This window comes from Eulemur rufifrons, chromosome 7 (genome assembly GCF_041146395.1).
Source record: "Eulemur rufifrons isolate Redbay chromosome 7, OSU_ERuf_1, whole genome shotgun sequence".
Classification (NCBI taxonomy): domain Eukaryota; kingdom Metazoa; phylum Chordata; class Mammalia; order Primates; family Lemuridae; genus Eulemur; species Eulemur rufifrons.
The window spans coordinates 102,763,289-102,783,170 of record NC_090989.1 but is presented as its reverse complement, the minus strand read 5'-3'; the positions used below and the strand labels follow the sequence as shown (position 1 = coordinate 102,783,170).

The 19,882-nt window shown below is 36.2% G+C and overlaps 1 protein-coding gene across 5 annotated transcripts in view; it reads left to right on the top strand.

Moving 5' to 3' along the window:
• KCNAB1 (potassium voltage-gated channel subfamily A regulatory beta subunit 1) overlaps nucleotides 1–19,882 on the top strand; it is a 375,912-nt gene that overhangs the window by 314,255 nt on the left and 41,775 nt on the right. For 3 of the 5 annotated variants that reach the window (XM_069473056.1, XM_069473057.1, XM_069473058.1), the window contains exons 6-8: nucleotides 135–179; nucleotides 2,127–2,170; nucleotides 11,712–11,798. In XM_069473056.1, coding sequence (XP_069329157.1) covers nucleotides 135–179; nucleotides 2,127–2,170; nucleotides 11,712–11,798 — 176 coding nt within the window. The remainder of the gene's footprint in view (nucleotides 1–134; nucleotides 180–2,126; nucleotides 2,171–11,711; nucleotides 11,799–19,882) is intronic. The other 2 variants (XM_069473059.1, XM_069473060.1) reach the window with 1 other exon arrangement.

Sequence of the window (19,882 nt, the reverse complement as noted above, 5' to 3'; positions counted from 1 at the left end):
ACAAATTTATCTCTTTACCAATTTTTTAAAGTGTGGGGTACAATAAATTCTTTGTGGTGCTGTGATAATAAATGACTCATTACAATAACCTGCAATTTATTTAGTTTCTCTGTGTTTCTCTGTTTGATATACAGGAGGTCCAGCCTGGTCATAACAACCAAACTCTACTGGGGTGGAAAGTAAGTTAAATATCTTTTATTTCTCGTACTAAACAGGAAACAACTAGTAGTTCATGCTTTTATGCTTTTAGGCAACTATTTTACATCTAGCATACTAAAGCTAATTGGCTTAGAGAGAGGGATTTTTTTTTTTCTCTTGCTAAGGAAATAGCAATTAGCCTAGGATTCAATTTTAGCAAGATACTTTGAAAGAAATTTAGTGCAAAGCATGTGGTCACTTGTTACTAAGTGATTCATGGAGATTTTTCAAATACCAATCTCATACTTAGAATCATTTCCAAAATAGCTTTCAAATTTCAGGAAAGGAAAATAAGCACAAAGCATCACAGAAGAAAAGCTACTCGAATCTGCCAAAACTCAGAGACTTCTACAGAAAGCAAAGATAAAAATATCTTGTCTGGCTCCTTGTGTAAGTCTCTGATCATTTCTGCAGAGGGCTCTGAAAATGCTGATCAAAAGGACCATCTCATTGGAGAATAACACGGAGCTACCTACACCACTCGCTGTCAGGCCAAATGAAAGAGAGGTGCTCTCTCTTGTGGGATGCAGAACAAATTTCACAGGATGAATTGGCTTCTGATGGGCCTGCTGGCATTTGAACTGGTACTTACATTATTCAGGGGGACTTAGAAGGCTAGCCTTTTTGACAAACATGTAAGAAAACAGCAAGCTATTCCATATACCGGAGCACTTGTTGGCACTGTGATTTTCCATCTTTGAGATGGAACTCTCAAAGAATGCTGGAGCCTTAACAAAAAACAAAAACAAACAAACAAAACCTTGTTTACCTCTCTATAAGTAATAGGGAATAGTTTTTTTTGTTGTTGTTGTTTTTTTAAGTTAGAGGTAGAAGCCAATTCTTCTTTAGGAACCTTCTAATCAAAATATGTATGTGTATACACACACATGCAAACACACACACACTAATATTTTGTTGCTTTTGAGTCTATTTATGATGATGTGAAGACAGAAGATGGGATTTAGGTTGTTATTCCTATGGTAACCCATACAAAAAGCAACATGGTGCCTATGAGAAATGAGGATTTCCATTGACTGTATTTTGCTTCACAATGCCATTGCTTGGTGCTTTTGCAATGGTACACAAAATCATGCCTATAGTTTAGAGAAAAGCAGGAAATGAGACAGTCTGTAAGAACCATTTTATAGTATAGTACTACTATATACAACATTATCTAATATTCTTATTAAAGATACAGAATAAAGATACATTCACAAAGGTGAATGGTAAACTACTATATTTTTTAAAGAAGTGGCAAAATGTACCGATGTTGAAGAAACATTTTATTGATACTTTTAAATTCAAGGAACCTATTTCTTTCTAATTGGCCAGAGCTTGAGAATTGTCCGGGGAGACACAAGTCCTGATGATTAAGGGTCTGTCTTCTTAGGATACTAATTTAAGGATGACTTGGTTCATCACATTTTGAAGGAAAATAGTCGTTAAATTTCTTTTAGAAGTCTAAAGGAACTTCCAAATTTGCTTCCTTTCTCAGAAAAGCTAATGATATCAGCATCCTGGCAATCTTACAGTAAACTCACAAACCTATGTCAAACCTTTTTTTTTTTTTTTTTTTTTTTGGCTAAGAACAAGGTGAGAAGGTTGAACGGTGTCTCCAATTATATATGGACAGGGTGTGTGTGGCTGAGTTGTTACTAATGTGAGATGGTGCTGAGCCCTATTACTGTTGTGATGACAGCCATGGTTAATCCACCTCCTGGGGTCTTCAAAGAAAAAGAGCTTCCTGTGTTGCCCACCAGCCTTCTCTCCTCAGCCTCCAGTGATGCAGAATTTGCTGAGAACAGGGTATAAAATTAGCAACTCAGTCTAAGTAAGAATGATTATTCTTTTGCCCTTTTGAAACAGAGGTTTTAAAAAAAAAAAAAGCACACCCCCACTCAAAGTCGTTTGCTTCTTTTTCTTGGCAGAGCTGAAACAGAGAGAGGGCTGTCAAGAAAGCATATTATTGAAGGTGGGTACTGCTGCTTCGATTTTGTTTTTGTTTGTGGGTTCGTGGTTCAAGAAAGGTATCAACTAAATAGGTTCAAAACACATTGGAAGGGGGAAAAAAATTCTATATGGAAAGAACCACAATCGACCAAGCTTGTTCCTGGGGTTAAGTATGTAAGACACTCAGAGATGTAGAGGTGAGCATGGAAACTCAAAAGAAAAAGGCCAAATTGTCTAGAAGTCTTCTCATTTACAGCTACTACTAGTATTAATGAAACACTTCCGTAAGACTTTTTAAAAGAGCTTTATTGAGAGATAATGTACATACCATAAAGCTTACCCAATCAAAGTGCACAATTCATTGGTTCTGAGCATAATTATAGAGTTGTGCACCAATCATCATAATCTAATGTTAAAACATTTTTGTCCCCATAAAGAAATCTTGTACCCACTAGAAATCACTTCCTCCTCAACCCCTCCCACGGTCCCAAGCAACCACAAATCTACTTTTTGTCTCTATAGATTTGACAATTCTAGACATTTCATATAAATGAAATCCTATAATACATGATATTTTGTGACTGGCTTCTTCTACTTGGCATAATATTCATTTATGTTATGCCAGTACTTTATTCTCTTTTTTGCCAAGTAATATTCCACTATATGGATGTAACACATTTTGTCTATCCATTTATCAGTTAATGTATATTTGGGTTATTTTCACTGTTTGGCTACTATGAATAATGCTGCTGTGAATATTTGTGTACAAGTTCTTGTGTAGACATATGTTGAGACCACTATACATTTTTTTAAAAGTATATACATATGCATAGAAAAAGACTTGTAGAAAATTACCACTGGGTAATTGATTCACAGTGCCATTCATTTTTTTGTTTTTGTTTTTTTGAGACAGAGTCTCACTTTGTTGCCCAGGCTAGAGTGCCATGGCATCAGCCTAGCTCACAGCAACCTCAAACTCCTGGGCTCAAGCAATCCTTCTGCCTCAGCCTCCTGAGTAGATGGGACTACAGGCATGCACCACCATGCCTGGCTAATTTTTTTCTATATATTTTTAGTTGTCCATATAATTTCTTTCTATTTTTAGTAGAGACGGGGTCTCAGTCTTGCTCAGGCTGGTCTCAAACTCCTGACCTTGAGCAATCCTCCCACCTTGGCCCCCCTGAGTGCTAGGATTACAGGTGTGAGCCACTGCACCCCACCAGCCATTACTTTTGAAATGGTATTCAAAACTTGGTATAGGTTAGAAATAAACAGGAAATAAAATAGTCTACAAGAACCATTATGTAATAGAGTACTACTACTCTACTTCGTTGTGAGGACTATAGTGTTTATTTATATCTTGCTTGTCTTTATACAGTTTCACATTTATACTTTTTGCAAAAAAGGAAAAATATTAAAAGGGGCTGCCATATATTTCCAACATCTTAATACTAGTTTGTAAAGTCCAGATGCTTCTCAACTTTTGAAGGCATTATGTCTCAATAAACCCATCATAAATTGAAAATACCATAAACTAATAATGCATTTAGTACACCTAACCTACCAAATATCATAGTTTTGCCTAGCCTACCTTAAACGTGCTCAGAACACTTACGTTAGCCTACAGTTAATAAAAATCATCTAACACAAAGCCTATTTTACAATAAAGTGTTGAATATTACATGTAATTTATTGAATACCATTCTGAAAGTGAAAAACAGCATAATTGTTTGGGAACTCAAAATATAGTTTCTATTGAATACAAATTGCTTTTGCACTACCATAAAGTTGAAAATCATTAAGTCAAACCATCATAAGTTGTGCACCATCTGTATTTCACAAAAATCCAACATTTTTGTAACTTTAGATTTATGACTGATTATTGAGACAGGTGACTTTCCTTTTTTTAAAAAAAATAATTTTATTAGGCTGGGCGTGGTGGCTCACGCCTGTAATCCTAGCACTCTGAGAGGCCAAGGTGGGAGGATTGCTCAAGGTCAGAAGTTCGAGACCAGCCTGAGCAAGAGTGAGACCCCCATCTCTACTAAAAATAGAAAGAAATTATATGGACAGCTAAACATATATAGAGAAAAATTAGCCGGGCATGGTGGCGCATGCCTGTAGTCCCAGCTACTCGGGAGGCTGAGGCAGGAGGATTGCTTGAGCCCAGGAGTTTGAGGTTGCTGTGAGCTAGGCTGATGCCACGGCACTCTAGCCTGGGCAACAGAGTGACACTCTGTCTCAAAAAAAAAAAAAAAGTAATAATTTTATTTATGAAATACCAACATCACAAAAATATAAAATGTATTTTAATCCTACCACTTTAACAATAAAACTATCTTTGCTTAGCACTGGACTCTAAAAAAAATTAAATAAATAAAAATAAAGAAGTAAAGTCCTCCTTTTGCTCATCCAATCTCATCTCATCCCCTAGTTGGACAACCTGACACACATCTTTCCCACCTTTTCCCTGCAGTGACACTGTCTTATCTATCCATCAATCCATCTGAATACTCGCTTATATTAATACTTAAAAATATGAAAATATATGTATTAAATCAATAGAATCAGGCTATAAATATTAACCTAAGTCTTGCTTTTTTCCCAATTAAAATACACTTTACACACCCAACTTATGGGTTATTTTCAGTTTTTGGCATTATAAAGAATTACACAAGTGACCATCCTTATGTAAATAGGCTAGATTCTAGAAGTGGCATTGTTAAGTCAAAGAATTTTACATATTTTAACACAAAATTATTTTCTAAAAAGAATTATACCAATCTGTTAGATGAACTTTTTCTTTTTTTCTTTTTTTCTTTTCTTTTTTTTTTTAGGGAGTTTGAGCTTCTTTTAGTAAATTTGTGCTTCTTTTTCATGGTAATTAACTCTTCATGTTCTTAAGCTATTTTTCTTTCGAGTTGTCTTGGTCATAATAATTTGCAGAAGAAAATTATTTGTCTATTATCAATGTTCACTCTTTGTTGTTTATCTGTGTTGCAAATATTCTCTTCCAGGCTGTTATTTCATTATAAACTTTTTTTCTCTCCATGAACCTAATCTAAAATTAGGTTCATTTTAGTGAATATTCATTCCAGTTTGGAAATTGAAGATCTTTATTGACCTGTAAACAGGATTACTTTCAAATATCTTAGACTTGCAATAGAAAAAAAATAGTTCCAGTATTAGATCACAATCATTTAATTTAAAATGGAGACTTTTGAAGCCAGATCTCAGAATACATATAAAATACATAGATACACACACAACTGTATACACATAGTACTATATATATATATATATGTACACAATAATAATCATATCATTCCATTGTTTTCAAAGTTCTTATGTGAGTTTGGTATTTCTCACTAACTGATTTTTAATATATTTGTAGGTATATGGGCTTTGAAATCAGACAGACCTTTGTTCAAGTTCCAACTCTGTCATTTATGAGCTGGGTGACTTTGTACAAGTTACTTAACCTATTTAGCCTCTGCCTCCCTGACTGTAAAATAGACTATAAATATTCTTATCTCATAGACTTACTATACAGGATTGAAATTATATAATTCACATCGAGCACAGGGTCTGTCACATCATAAGGACTTAATAAATGTTATTGTCATCATCATCATTGATCTTATAAGTACAACTGCTAGTCTTCATTCTATGGATAAGGACACTCTTTACTAAGTAGGTGACAGTCTGAGGCTGCCACAATGAATGACAACCTTCTAGCCCTAGAGAAAGCTTCCCAACTCCTCACCCAAACAGAATCCCTTCTCAGGCCTTATTGTCCCATTTGGGATTGTAAAGTCAAACCCAACCTGCTGCTCAGAACTGCTACCATTTCTGCTCTAGCATTTTCCCCCATGACTTGGGTCCTCTACCACAGGGATTGTCAGCGACAACCCAAGTCGGCTTATAGTATCAAGCTGAATGAACAGGACAGCAGTATGCTGCCTGAAATTTTTTTTTCCCTTTACTTTTTAATCTAATTGATTAGAAAATAGAGATTCAGAAAATAACAATCAACAAAGAAATATAAAACCCAAAAGAAAAAGAAGGGAAATAGTCTGACTATACTCTTTATTGAATCTCCATTGCTTTGATATTGACCAGTGTGTGCATAATTTCAGAATTCTCTTTTTTTTTTAATCAGCTTTCTTCAGGCATCATATAACATAATAGAAATACCTTAAATTCCCTCTTCCTTTAAAGAAGTTAGAAATTCTCTTAGGAACGAATCTCTCAGGATGGATAAACCAGTTCAGCTGAAATTCAAGCTGACCCAGATTCAAACTTCAACACAAAATTTCAAATCTTTGAGATTGAAGAATTGGGATAATTTATTATTATGTCCTCATTGTTGTTGTTATTTTGCAGTCCATAGTTTTAGCAAAAGATAAAACTTTGTAAGTACAAGAGAGTCAGCTCAAAGGATGTTTCTAGGCAATCAGGGAATTTAGTGGATTTTGCAGAAAAGGAGAGAATGAGATGAGATCCAAAATAAAAGTTAGAGAAGTTTACAAATCACTCTCGTTGAGATTCATTAATACTTGTTCTGTGATGAGGGTGACCCTTACTCAACATTAGAGGTTCATGTGCACATCAAATTTAAGAAGCACTGTTGGAGGATAAGACAGAAGTCCAAATTCATGTAACATTCAGGCCACTTGTGTGCTGGTGCCCTTGGCCACTTGAGTTGCTTTAAAGAGTGTAAAATGAGCTTGACTTCTGCATAATGTAGTTTTTTAAAAAAATTCACATGAAAGGCCTTTTCAATAGCCTGAAGTTCTTGACTTAGATTCAGTTAAGTATATTGCTCTCCTTATTTCACAAGGAGGGAAAAGAAAATTCACTAATAGATTTATTACACTCATATAGAATCCCAAGTTCCTCTCAGGCTGTAAAATTCAATTTATTCATTTAGCCATTCCACAAACATTCATTAAGCCCCAATTTGAGCCAATATGAGAATTCACCAGATCAAATTCTTTTAGTGCTTTATGTAAGGGAATAAAAATAGTTTGGTAAGTTATGTTGTAAGAATAAGTAAATCATTTGTGTACTTATGCAGTGAAAAGCTGTGTCTAAGTCTACATTTGCCTTGCATGCAGATAAACAAGTGTTCTTATGTGATGCAAAACACAAATTCACTGTCATTGTTTTAGGAGTAGGAAAGAAAAACAATCTGAGAAAGCTCTGCTTGAACATTTTGAATTAATAACAAATCTTAAAACCTACTTTCTGAACTTTAGAAGAAAAAGATAATTTATGATTTTTCAATTAAAGAATAAATTTCTGAACCAATGGATGCACCACAGGATTCCTTTCTATTGTACCATGTTCATGTAAACTTACATCACCCCCCAGGACAACCATGTTCCATAATAGGAGGCACAGCCCCATACAGAATATGTTCCAATACAGCACAGCCTTTTTAAAAAGAAGCAAATGTGACTTATATTATGAATGAGAGGTCTGCTGAGAAAAAACCAGAAATTATATAGGGAAACAGCGTACATTATTTAAGGCACATGTTTTTTGCAAGATAAATAGAAAAGCAAGTGCATGTGAGGTGTAAAAGGTGACAACACAGCATATTTAAGTAGACCTCTTACAGCATCACCAAGCTGCTGATTTCCTTGTTTCTACGCAGTTAAAGGCAACACTGAACACCCAATCCACTTCTGACCATGCCAATCTGCTTACCGTCTGGAATAAGCATATTTCCTTAGAAACCTGTGAAATAGGCTTAAGTTGAATTAAGGTTAACATTCTAAACAATATGGTTCCTGTTAAACTTCGGTACCTAAAAAGAAAGGTGGACTTAGATTTCCTTTTACGGTAGTCACTTGAAAGCGATTTTCTTTAAGTAATTTATTATCCTGTGGACTTTTGAGGAACTGCCAGTTAATTTCTAGATATGTCCTCAAGGGCAGGGAATGTTTCTCCTTCTTATATTCAGCTCCCACAGACACTGGGTTACTGCCAAGGGACAGGGTAATGTCAAATTGCCTTCAACAAGTGCATTCACTGCACTGGAGCACTTACCTCTATGAGTTATGATTAGCTGCCCAGCCGCTCCTTTGGGTCCAAGGTTAATGCATTTTTGCATGTCTACTTCAATTGAAAATAATATCTGGCCCCAAGCCAGTGCTCAACAAACCATAGCAAATCTCCATTTGCCAAATGGAGATAGAATAGGACTACTTATTTCTTGGAGCTAAACACTAAATGGCTCTTAAGAAGACATTTGTTGAGCGTGACTTTATATTGCTATTATTTACCTATTTCTATAAGATTAAAGCATCCAGATAGAAAAAGGCAGAAATTCCTGATTTGGTTTGCAGTCACATGAAACATCAAAGCAGGAAGATCGTCTAGCTCCATTTTGTCTTTGGACAGATGAGGAAACTGAGGCTCAGAGAGGCTAAAAGACATCACAAGGTCATTCAGGTCAGCCAGAACCCATAACCTGGATCCCAAACCCTGTCCCTCACCTCCTCTGAGTCACAGCCTGGTCCATCCAGCTGCCAAGAGCTCCATGTGGGGACTGATGTGCCTCTTGGACTTGACTTTGGACTTGGCTCCACCGCCCCCTCCAATCTGCTTTTTCCCTGACTTCCCCCATCTTCGTAAGAGTCACCCCACTTTTCAGCTCAAAAATCTAGGAGTCATCCTTGATTACTCTAACCTCTACACCCTATATATCCAGCACACCAGCAAGTCCAATTATTTCCACTTACACAACTTGTCCCGTATTTGCACACTTCTTATCAATTTTGTCTGAACTTGACTGGCTACAGTAGCCTCCTCACTGGTCTCGGTCCCTGCTTTCATTCTCACCCCTTCAGGTCATTCTCAGCAGGCAAAGCCGTCAGTTCAAAATGGAAATCTGATTATATTATTTCACCTGCTTAATTCCCTCCTCTTTACTACCCACCCCCAAGCCCCTGCCAATGGCTTAAAGTCTCATGTAGAATCCAAAATTCATACCATGGATTACAAGACTTTCTGTGATTGAGATTTTCAAAGTGAGTGGAGAGTGTGTCTTAGGGGCACAATCTCTTTTTACTCTATTTCAAAGTCCGAGTAGGGGTCACTGGCCTGGTACACTTGAATTGCTGCCCAAATATCAAGAAAAAGCACTTTCCAAATAAAGAATTGAGAGGTAAGGAATGACCAAATATTATACAATGAGACTGACCTTCATACCAAGTCCATGTCATTTTTTTCTCAGAGACAGGGTCTCACTCTGTTGCCTGGGCTAGAGTGTAGTAGCATCACCATAGCTCACTGCAGCCTCAAATTCCTGGGCTGAAGTGATCCTCCTGCCTCAGCTGAGATTAAACTACAGGCACACACCACCACACCCAGCTAATTTTTGTATTTTTTGTGGGATAGATTCTTCCTGTGTTGATCAGGCTGGTCTTGAACTCCGGGCCTCAAGCAATCCTCCCGCCTCAGCCTTCCAAAGTGCTAGGATTACAGGCATGAGCCACCATGCCTGGCCCCATGTCATTATTTATGGGTACACATTATGACCTTGAACAATACATCTGTGCCAATTGATGCTCTCAATATATTCTGTGAGCTCTGTGGGGATGATGATTGTGTCTGTGCATCTTCAAACCCCTAAAGTCTGGCTCAGTTTCAGGATCAAATTGGGACTCAACACATTCTAGTGGCATGGAAGAGTAAATGACTGAAGTCATGCCTAGTCTGTGAAAAGGCTGATCACACAGTTACAATAGTACCAAGTTAGTCATAGCTGCTTCTCCTAGTTACTTTCAGCCCACACTGAGCTGTTGGAAGAGTCTCGGTGGGAGGGGGCCTTCATCAGAAGGAAGGACACTACTTGTTTCCAGTGCCAGGCACAGGCTAGAATGTTCATTAAGTGCCTCCCTCCAAAACCAGGAGTCTAGTGAAAATGTTGGTCATTTAGTCTTTGACTCTCCCTCTGAAACTTTCCAGATGTTAACACCACAGTATAATTACCACATTACATTTCTATAGACTCTCTTATGAAGCACTTTCTGGAGCAGCAATTCTGAAGGTGGTAAATGTTTTAGCCCCACTGCAGATTAGAGAACTGAGTCACCAAAAAAAGGCAAAGAAGCCAGGTGGGATCACAAGCATGCTAGGGTGCAGATTGCTCAGGTTGAGACCTGGTGATACCCTGTTATTTGTTTGCTTGCTTATCCTGTCCTCTCCTTACCTCCTCCCTATACGCAATTGTTACAGAAATTGGCCATGGTACTTTTCAAGGTAAATTTAATTTCAAGCTGCCCCTTGAGATAGCTGGTGATGCCCCAGGCCTGAGAGTCTCGGCAGTTTTTTAGGAGCAGGCATCAGACCTCATAACACCTGTCTGCCCTAATCTCTTCATCAAAGCTTTTAACAAGCTACTATCACAGACAATCCTTTCTCAATGAATGGAAAATATTTCCGGAACTATATTCAAGCACTCCATTTTCCTGTCAGAAAAGTAATTGTGGCTGGCTGATAAAGCAGTAAGAAAAATCAAATTTAAATGAGCCAAATTTAAATTTATAAGAGCCTCATTTAACATGCAATTAATTTTATGCATATAATAAAAAGAGGAAAAAAAAAGCCTCTGGTCTCCCTGAGGAATTAAAGAGGCTGATAAGGAAATGCTGTGCCTCACGGAAGTGAGATACAATGATTCTTGAACACTGCCATCCTTTTGGTTGAATACTATTATATACAACACATGCTATTTCAGGGAAGTATTAATTTTACTGAAATTAATTATTTTTTTTCTGAGTACTCATAGGAATGTGATCAAATGGTTAGGGCTGAAGCAAAGGCTATTGGTTCCAGATTTTTTTTTTTTAAGTTCTCACTTCTTGTTTATATTACCTCTTAAGTCTTTTTTTTTTTTTTATAGCTTCTGATGTTTTTGTTTCTTCCCAAAAGAATGGGGAATAATAGAAATGGTAGAGCCCAGTTATATTTTCTGTTCCTTAAACTTTGTTCCAATTAGTAAAACATTAAGCAAAGCCTTCGTTTGCTAACCCATTTATATTACTATTAAAACCAACACATACATTAAGATGGGGTTAAGGCAGTCATTTATTTCTGATTTATACCATTTTAATGGGTCTGAGGCACAATAAGTATATCTCCAGCCCACTATAAGCCCATTAAGTAATTCAAAACATAAACAATTAATTTGGATTCTTCAAGAAAAAAAAAAACAAACTTTTGAAGAGAAGCTGCTTTTTATGCTAAGTTTTGCTTCTGGATATTGCCACACACAAATCACTGTGAAAGATAATTACCAAGTATGCATTTTCCAGTGAGAGTGCTAATATCATTGAAAAAGTTGTGTTGAGGGAAGTCAGCGTTTGATATATACTTAAAAGGTTCTAAGGGCCAATTAACACATCATTGTATTCAATGTATTTTTGAAACTAATCCAATGCTATTTTTTTTTAAAGTAAACTCTTGAAGGAAACCAAACTTCAACTCTTTCTAATAGTGCTCATATTTGGACTTTTTGGGTTTTTTTTTTTTTCTACTTCTGTTCCCAGGATTGAAGGGCTCCCTCCAGAGGCTGCAGCTGGAGTATGTGGATGTGGTCTTTGCAAATCGACCTGACAGCAACACCCCTATGGAAGGTGAGTGAAGAAATTTAATAAAAGACTCTGGAATTATTGATTCTAGCTTGAGAATGTTTTCCACTCACAGTCGGAAATGAAATATTATTCAGACTGATCTGATTGCATATGAAAAACAAAGTCCTTTCTGAGGGATGCCTTCCAGCCTCAATATTTATCCTCAAAGCCAATGCTCTGCATCCTGCATCTTCCTTTTCTAAGCAGCTGAAGGCATTAGGTTTGTGGCTCCTGCTGGCTACAGTACTCGTTTTTTCCAGGTTCATTTCACTTTTTTATTTCATCAACCAAAACAATAAAATTAATTGGAGGGGGAGTTTATAACCCAGCCATCATTATTTTGGAGTAAGTCCTCCGAGGGTCTTTCTATTTTATAATAATTCAAGTCTGATTAGTTTCCAACCTGCAGAGCGCTAAGTGGTGCCGTGGGCAGAGGTTCAGTAGGAGCCACTGCTTCACAATAATACTCCATGCATTTTGGTGGTTGATTCTCAAGGAGCTACAGCATTTTATCCCCTTCCTATTACAACTTTTTGAAAACCATAGTTTAAGCTTCTCCCTGTGGAAGCTTTCAGAGTGTTCCTAAAACCAGATTTTCTTCAATTTACATTTATTTTTGGAAGCTGTCTAGGATATTTGAGAAAGAAAACAGTTTGGGAGTATGAATTAAAAGGAATGTTCCTGTTAATTGAAGTTTACAATCATGTGGACTATCACTTAACTGAGGTGACTGACAATGAAGATATTTGGGGGAAAGAAGAAAAAAGAAATGTTCTGGTTATTTGAGTTTTACAACATGATATGGATTACCAGTTTTCAAAGAATTAGAATAGTGTAATCCACATAAAATTACACTCAAGGTAACTTTGTGCTTGATGATTCAAAGGATAGGATCTTGTAAGTCAGGTTCTCTGAAGATTTATTCTTGCTATAAGTTTATAGAAAGATTATAGGAGTAATAAAAGGTATAAGTAACTGAAGTACTATAAATTTTTCTAGGTTGTATTTCTGACCATTAAAAAATGTATGGAAATTATTTTCCTTGCCATTTATCTCTTAAGCACAAAGAAATGTTAAATATATATATATTTATATTATATGTATTATATCTAATTTTCTGCTAGAGTTTCCTGCTTTCTTAATTCTTGATAAACTAGGAGTTTACTATAAAGCAGTATCAGTGTTGGAAATTACCCATGGAAATGACATAAAAATACATATTTTTGTCAAAGCAAAAATTAGGTGTTTGATAAAGCAAATCATAAACATTTTATTAGTATAAGTATTTATTGGAAGGACAATATGATTTCATACAATTCTAATGACACATCAAAACAGAGCACTAAAGCTATTTAGTCAGCAAAAGTGTCAAATAAAATGCCATTTAATGGGGTCTGTGAAAGACTGAAATTACTTCACATTTTAAATGCCTAGTGATTATTTTCCTCTTCAGAATTATACCATGTTCTTTGCAATTACACCATGTACAGGATAGCAGAACACCTGAAATTTTTCAGGAATTTTCCCCCTATTCTACCCTCTACTTTTAATATTAGAAACATATTGTAGGAGTTTTACAGGCAGAAAACATAATTTGCATTGTAACTATAGAAAAAGGAGAAAATCTCAAGAAGGGGCTAAACTATGTGATATTAACAAGGTAAATTATGTCTCATGTTGATATTGATTATATGTTGAAATGTATTAAAAAGGAACTTCAAAGTATTAAAAAAAAATAAAAAGATTGCTGCTGCCAGATGCAGTTGGTAACTACAGTGTTTGGAAAATTTAAATTTTCCCTGAGGTTTTTATATAAAATTCCACAAAACAGAACAGGAAGCTATTTTATCATGAGTCATAGCCCAAGTTCAAAAACATAATGAAGGGTGTTAGACAATGGAGATTTGACACTTATTGATAAGGTCAAGGAACATGGGATTATGTAGCTCAGCCGCAACCAGCCACTTTATGCTGAAAGGTAGCCTGTTCTCCCTTGCCTCTCAAGTCCCCACCCTTAGCAAGTCCATCAAGCTCTGAGGCTTATTTTTTTGTGGTTACAGTATACACATTTATGGGGTACATGTGAAATTTTGTTACATGTGTAGGATGTGTAATGATCAAGTCGGGGCATTTAGGGTATCCATCACCCAAGTATGTATCATTTCTATGTGTTGGGTACATTTCATGTCTTCTCTTCTAGCTATTTTGAAAACTATAGCCCCCCTACTCTGATATCAAACATTAGAACTTATTCTTTCTATTTGAGGCTTATTTTTCTCAGAGAACTTAGCAGGGACGACCCACAGGCAGTTCCTCATATAGGACTTGTTCCAGATTGAAACAGCTTCCGTATGAGTTTTTCCTAGCTTTCGGAAAATATTTATCCTCATAAAAGTATATATACATAAAAAAAGAAAGAAAGAAAATAAAATGTTTATCCTCAAACCTAGTATACACATGTGTTCCAAGGTGAGCCAATGGAAAGGCCAGAGTTTGATATTAGTCTCTGGAAACACATACTATACATTTCGTCTTTTCTACTTTACTGTAACAGGGGCAAGTACTGATCTGGGAAATAGAAGAAATACAAAATAAAAAGACAAGGATTTACAGGTGGACTTGGGTGCATTTACTTCTCTAAAAATGAGGGGGGTGGAAGGGATGGTGTCTGAGCTCTGTCTTGATTCCCTGTTAAGGTTCACTGTCTCAGTGATTTTACAGATCATATGTGCCATAAAAGTTGTACATATGCAACAAGGTCTACCTTAGGCGGGCTATTAGTGTTTCTAAAAATAATACATAAGGTAAATGTTATATATAATCAAATTACCCTTGAAAATCCTTCATTAACTCTTTGTTAGTGAACGTTACTCTATAGGATTTAATTATTCAATTTCTTCCCCAAATATAGTGGAAAAGAAACCATCCCTAGGTAGTTGCCCAGTCTTTTTTTTTTTTTTTTGGTAATGGCAGGAAATCCTTAATATTATTTACATACTTTTCTTGTTTCAACAACTCACATTGGCTATTTAGGCTCCACTGCATCCATTTCTGTTTAATATAAGTGACACAACAGTGATTGCCAAGCATATATGGTTGGATTTTCATAAACTAAATCTACATATATTAAAACCACAAACCTTTTGCATTTGTAGATCATATTTATCGGTTTCACCATCCCTTGTCAACTCCATCAGGCCAGAACACACACTCACTTATGCTTTTGCTGAGGCGTCTTTTTAAACCCAGGGGACCTGAGCACCTTCCAGACGAGAGCGCCCAGCCCATCGCAGTGCTAGCTCTTCTCCATCTCTGGTTACTAAGTAGAGTGGAGTTCACGGACCTGGAGACACTGGAGAGATTCCAGACATAAGCCACGCATATGTCAAGGGTCCTGTGTGTTCCCATAGTGGGTGTCTCCAAGAAACATTTTAAATAGCTTCCATTTAAACGTTATTAAAATTTCAAATGCATTCATGTGATTTGTACCATAAAGGAATGTTAATTGGGAGCATTTTTAAAATAAACCAAGATGAGTTTCATCCAGTTTCTACATATCGAATAACAACCAATGGAGCCAGAAAAAAATTCACTATGGCATCTTCTTTATAATATATTGGCATCATATATCCAATTAGTTGTTGCCATCCCTTCTTCCTTAGAAAATCAATCGACTAAACGTGAGACCTCTCAAAAGAATAGCTACAAATTCCAAATGTGCAATCAACGGAGAAAAGGGTGAGAGACACTTCACTCGCAATCTGCACCTCTATGGAACAGTTACACAGTTTAGGGCTCTGGGAAGATGTTCTTGACAGCAGAGGGGAACTTGTGTACTTTTTCCTCTGTCCTTCTTGTTTATTTTTCTGGTTCACCTAGTAGTAAGTCATTTTTCTTTCACAGCATCTGCCATGCCATCTGTCTCTGCTACAATATCTGGCAACGATGACATGTTTTCCAATCCTAGAAAAAAATCAGCCCCACATCCCATTTCTTCTTTCTTAGGAGGCTGTGTTCCTCCCAGTAGAGTCACTGAAAGCTTCTTGTGCTCTATGAAATTCATATTCTTAATCCTCTTACTTTCATAAATCCCTAATGTGTATTTCAAAATTTTCTCTTGAGCTCATTGACAAGAGAAAGTTCAGGCCAACATGACTCAAGGCTGGACAAGGATGAATACAGAGCGTTCATATATCTGAGGACCTGTACCAGGAGTTTTCTTTTTGGTTTGGTATTCTGTCATTCCCAAACACCAGGCTAATATCTCTGTCTATACTCCTCATTGCTCTAGGAAAAAGTGATTAAGCATGACTGGTTGTGAAAGGAGGCTATAAGCCTGTACAACTTTTGAACAACAGCAAAAAGAAGGGACACATTTCAGCTTGCACAGCTTTTTAAAAAGAAAAGAAAAAAGCCCACCAACTTGTTGATCTGAGAATATGATAATTTAAAAAACACTTGGAATCTAGTCTTCTTTTCATTTAGAGCTTGTTGCCAAAACTAGTTAATATTGTGGAATTCCTGAGTCATTAAATATTATCCCCATACTGATTACAGTTCAAATTATTTATTTTCTGCTAGTAGGTCAGTGCAGACATAAAACAACCCAGATATCTTAACTTCAAATAAGAGAAACAAGACCAAAGTTAGCTTCACCTGATTGCCATAGTATCATCATGTCAAATAACCCATTTAATAAGTATTTTACTTCTTTCTAAGCCATCTTTTCTGGTGTTGTTATGTGCAAGCAGGAATCTATGGATAATCAGCAATTGAGATGTCCAGTGACAACTCAGAAAATGCCAGAAAGCAGAAAACATTGCAGCATCCTAAGTTTTCTACATTTTATCAATTCCAAAATACAGGACATAGATATTTAACTTCCAAAGTAAAGAAAAGTTTTCAGAAAATATGGAAAAAAAAAATGTCAAGGATACCAAAGAGCTTTTGTTTATAAGGGAATATTTACTCATTTGAAATTATAATAAATACTTAAAATATGTAAAAAAAATAAAAATAAAAAAAGAAAAGTTTTCAGAACAAAAATTTAACCACCTAAAATCTAGAATTATCATTTAACCACAATAGATCAACACTTCTACCTCTATCTTTTTAAATCTTCCCTGAAAGGTACCTTTAATCTACCCTAAAAAAATAATAATAGCAGGAATAAATCTTTTGGAAATACCCACATATGTAATTTGAATTTTCTATTAGCCACATTAAAAAATTAAAAAGAAACAAGATTAATTATAATATTAATAATAATTTTATTTAACCCAATATATCAATAAATTACCATTTAAACATGTAATCATACAAAAATTACTAATGAAATATTTTAATTCTTTTTTTTCTACTAAGTCTTTGAAATCTGTTGTGTACGTCTTAATTTGGACCAGCACATTTCAAGTGCTCAATACCCATATGTGGCTAGTATTTAATAGCTATTGTATTTGACCACACAGGTCTATAAACTCTATTTCCAGCCTAACAGAGCCCTAGGCACATAGTAGGTGCTTAATATATATTTATTGGATGGATGGTTGATGGATAAGTGAGTGAACAAGCATTTGAGTGACTGAATAAGTGAAGCTCTAAAGTTAAATCCAATCGCATTTTTCTCAACTTGAAAACCTACTTCAGTTTCCTAACATCTATAAACATTCTGGTACCTGGTCTAGTTCAACATATTTCAAGGCAATGTTAAGGAGAGATTGTTGACAAACAGCCCCAGGATACTCTTACATCCTTTTTCTCTTCACCTGCAGTAAGAGTAGCAACCAGATGTTGCATCTATCTCTAGAAATATGATTGATACCGAAGTGAACAGAAATGAATGGAGGGATGATTCTTTGGCAGTACAGTTGCCCCTGAAGATTACTATATCAAATTAAAATTATTTAACACATTTCATTTATGACCCTGGTCAGGATGCTCCCAAGGGCCTCTAGTGTACATCAGATCAATTTAACCTTCTGGCTTGAAAGGCTGAGACAGCTGAGTTTTCAAGAAATTAATTTAGAGAAAATTATTTTCACATCCAAGAAGATGAGCCAATTTTTTGTAGCAAAAAATTCTGTTCCAATTTTATAAAAGCAATTTTATTTCCATTTTAACTGTTAATTTACCAAAAATGTTACTGATACTTTAGACCTATTCAGCTGATGTTTTATCCTTTACAGAATAAGTCAAGTTATAAAATAAAAAATTCATTTCATTCATCCTAAGAAATCACAATGGGGAATGGTTGGGTTGCCTTTGAGGTCTTTTGGTCTCTGATTCATCTTTTTAGAAAATCTCATGTTTCTGTTCACTGTGGGCTTCCTAATTGTAATAATATTTCTGCAGAATGGACTGGGGAATTAGATGGACACAGCTTTGAATTCTGGCTTTGCTACCTGTCAGATTATATACCTGGGGCAAGCCACTACCCTCACTAAGGCTCACTTTCCTTACTTGAAAATGGAGGAAAGACATCAAGTACCATCTGAATAAGTTAACAGTGTGGATATAGCACCTTACTCATAGCGGAGGCAAACAAACAGAAGCCCCATTTCTAGCATGTACTGTACAACACATATGCATATAAAACTCCCCTTCCTCTGGGTCTCTTCTCAGAGGTAACCATAGGAGAAGTCCAAGGCCCTGAAATTACAATATGACGAAAATCAAATAAAGGTAGCCAAGCTGCAGGGTCAACCAGGGTCCATAGTGAGATCATGTAAGAATCAAGCCATGGAGCTGGCAATGGAATTTTCTTCTAGACCATTTTTTCTCCTTAGAATTTTGTTTTGAAATCCTTCACACCCTTTAAATTGATTTAGTCATAAATTTTCCAGGGTTAATCTATTCAGCCTGAAAGGTAATCTTGTGCCTATGACTTTATTTTTAAAAGTATCTCCAGAAAAAAACTCTTTAATGGGATTAACTCATTCATTCAACTTCTATTCACTGAATGCCTACTGGGTGCCAAGTACCATTCTAGGCACTGGGAGAAGCAGAAGTTAAAAACTTAGACAAAAATTCTACCCTTATAGAAATCGCATTCTTGTTCGGGAGACAGACAACAAGTCAGTAAGGAACTTACATTAGATGGTGATGATAGAATGGAGAAAAAAATTAATCCTGGGAGGGGGATAGGAAGTTATGGGGGGGTGAGTTTTAGATAGGATGACCAAGGAAGGTCTGAGGAGAAAATGGGGTGAATAGCTTGGCCTCTCCAAAAATAGAAAAGGTATGGCTTTAGAACCAGACACACCCTAATTCAAATCCTCTTTCTGTTACAAGCTAATTGATCTTAGGCAAGTTCTGAACCTCTCTTGTCTTCATTTCTTTATCTGTAAAATGCAGGTAATAATATCTACTCCATAGGGTTATCGTGAGGATTATTTGAGATAATATACAGAAAATTCTTAGGCTGTTGCCTAGTAAATACTCAAAATTTAGAGCTATCACTTTTGTTATTGTTATTGTTTGCATGTTACTGCTGTATATGTTTCATGTAGGATATTACCTTGATGCAATTGTTGACCCCAAGTCTACTACCAGGTTATCCTAGAGGTCTTTCAAAAAAGAAAGACTCACACAACAAATTAAGATGTATGAATCATATGGTTTACGAAATCAATTAAAATGCAATGTGAGGAGAAAAGGGGAAGAAATAGGGACAGTTCAAACAATTCGAATAGAATACAAGCAGTGCTCATGTGACCTGTTCTCTCTCTCTGCCACATTGACCTTCCCCATAGTGGTGTGATTATAAGGGTCAGGTTTGAGGTTTGAGCGAAGGGGTTCAGCAGATAGAAGGTGCCTGGTCAGCAGCACTCTTGCTCTGTTGGGGAACAGTGCATCTGGCCATCAGCTGTAGCTCACCTGACAAACAGCTAAGGAGTATTTGCATTTCTTGTACAGAGGACTTCTGAGGCTAGAATGGGGGCCAGCAAAGGATGGCTGATTTAAGACCTTATTTAAGTCCTCATATGCTTTATGTATATTTAGTCTACTTTCAAATGTTTGGTGTTACATGCACATGGATATTTGTGAAAATCACATCTTTCCATTTCTCCCTCTCAATGTTCCGCACA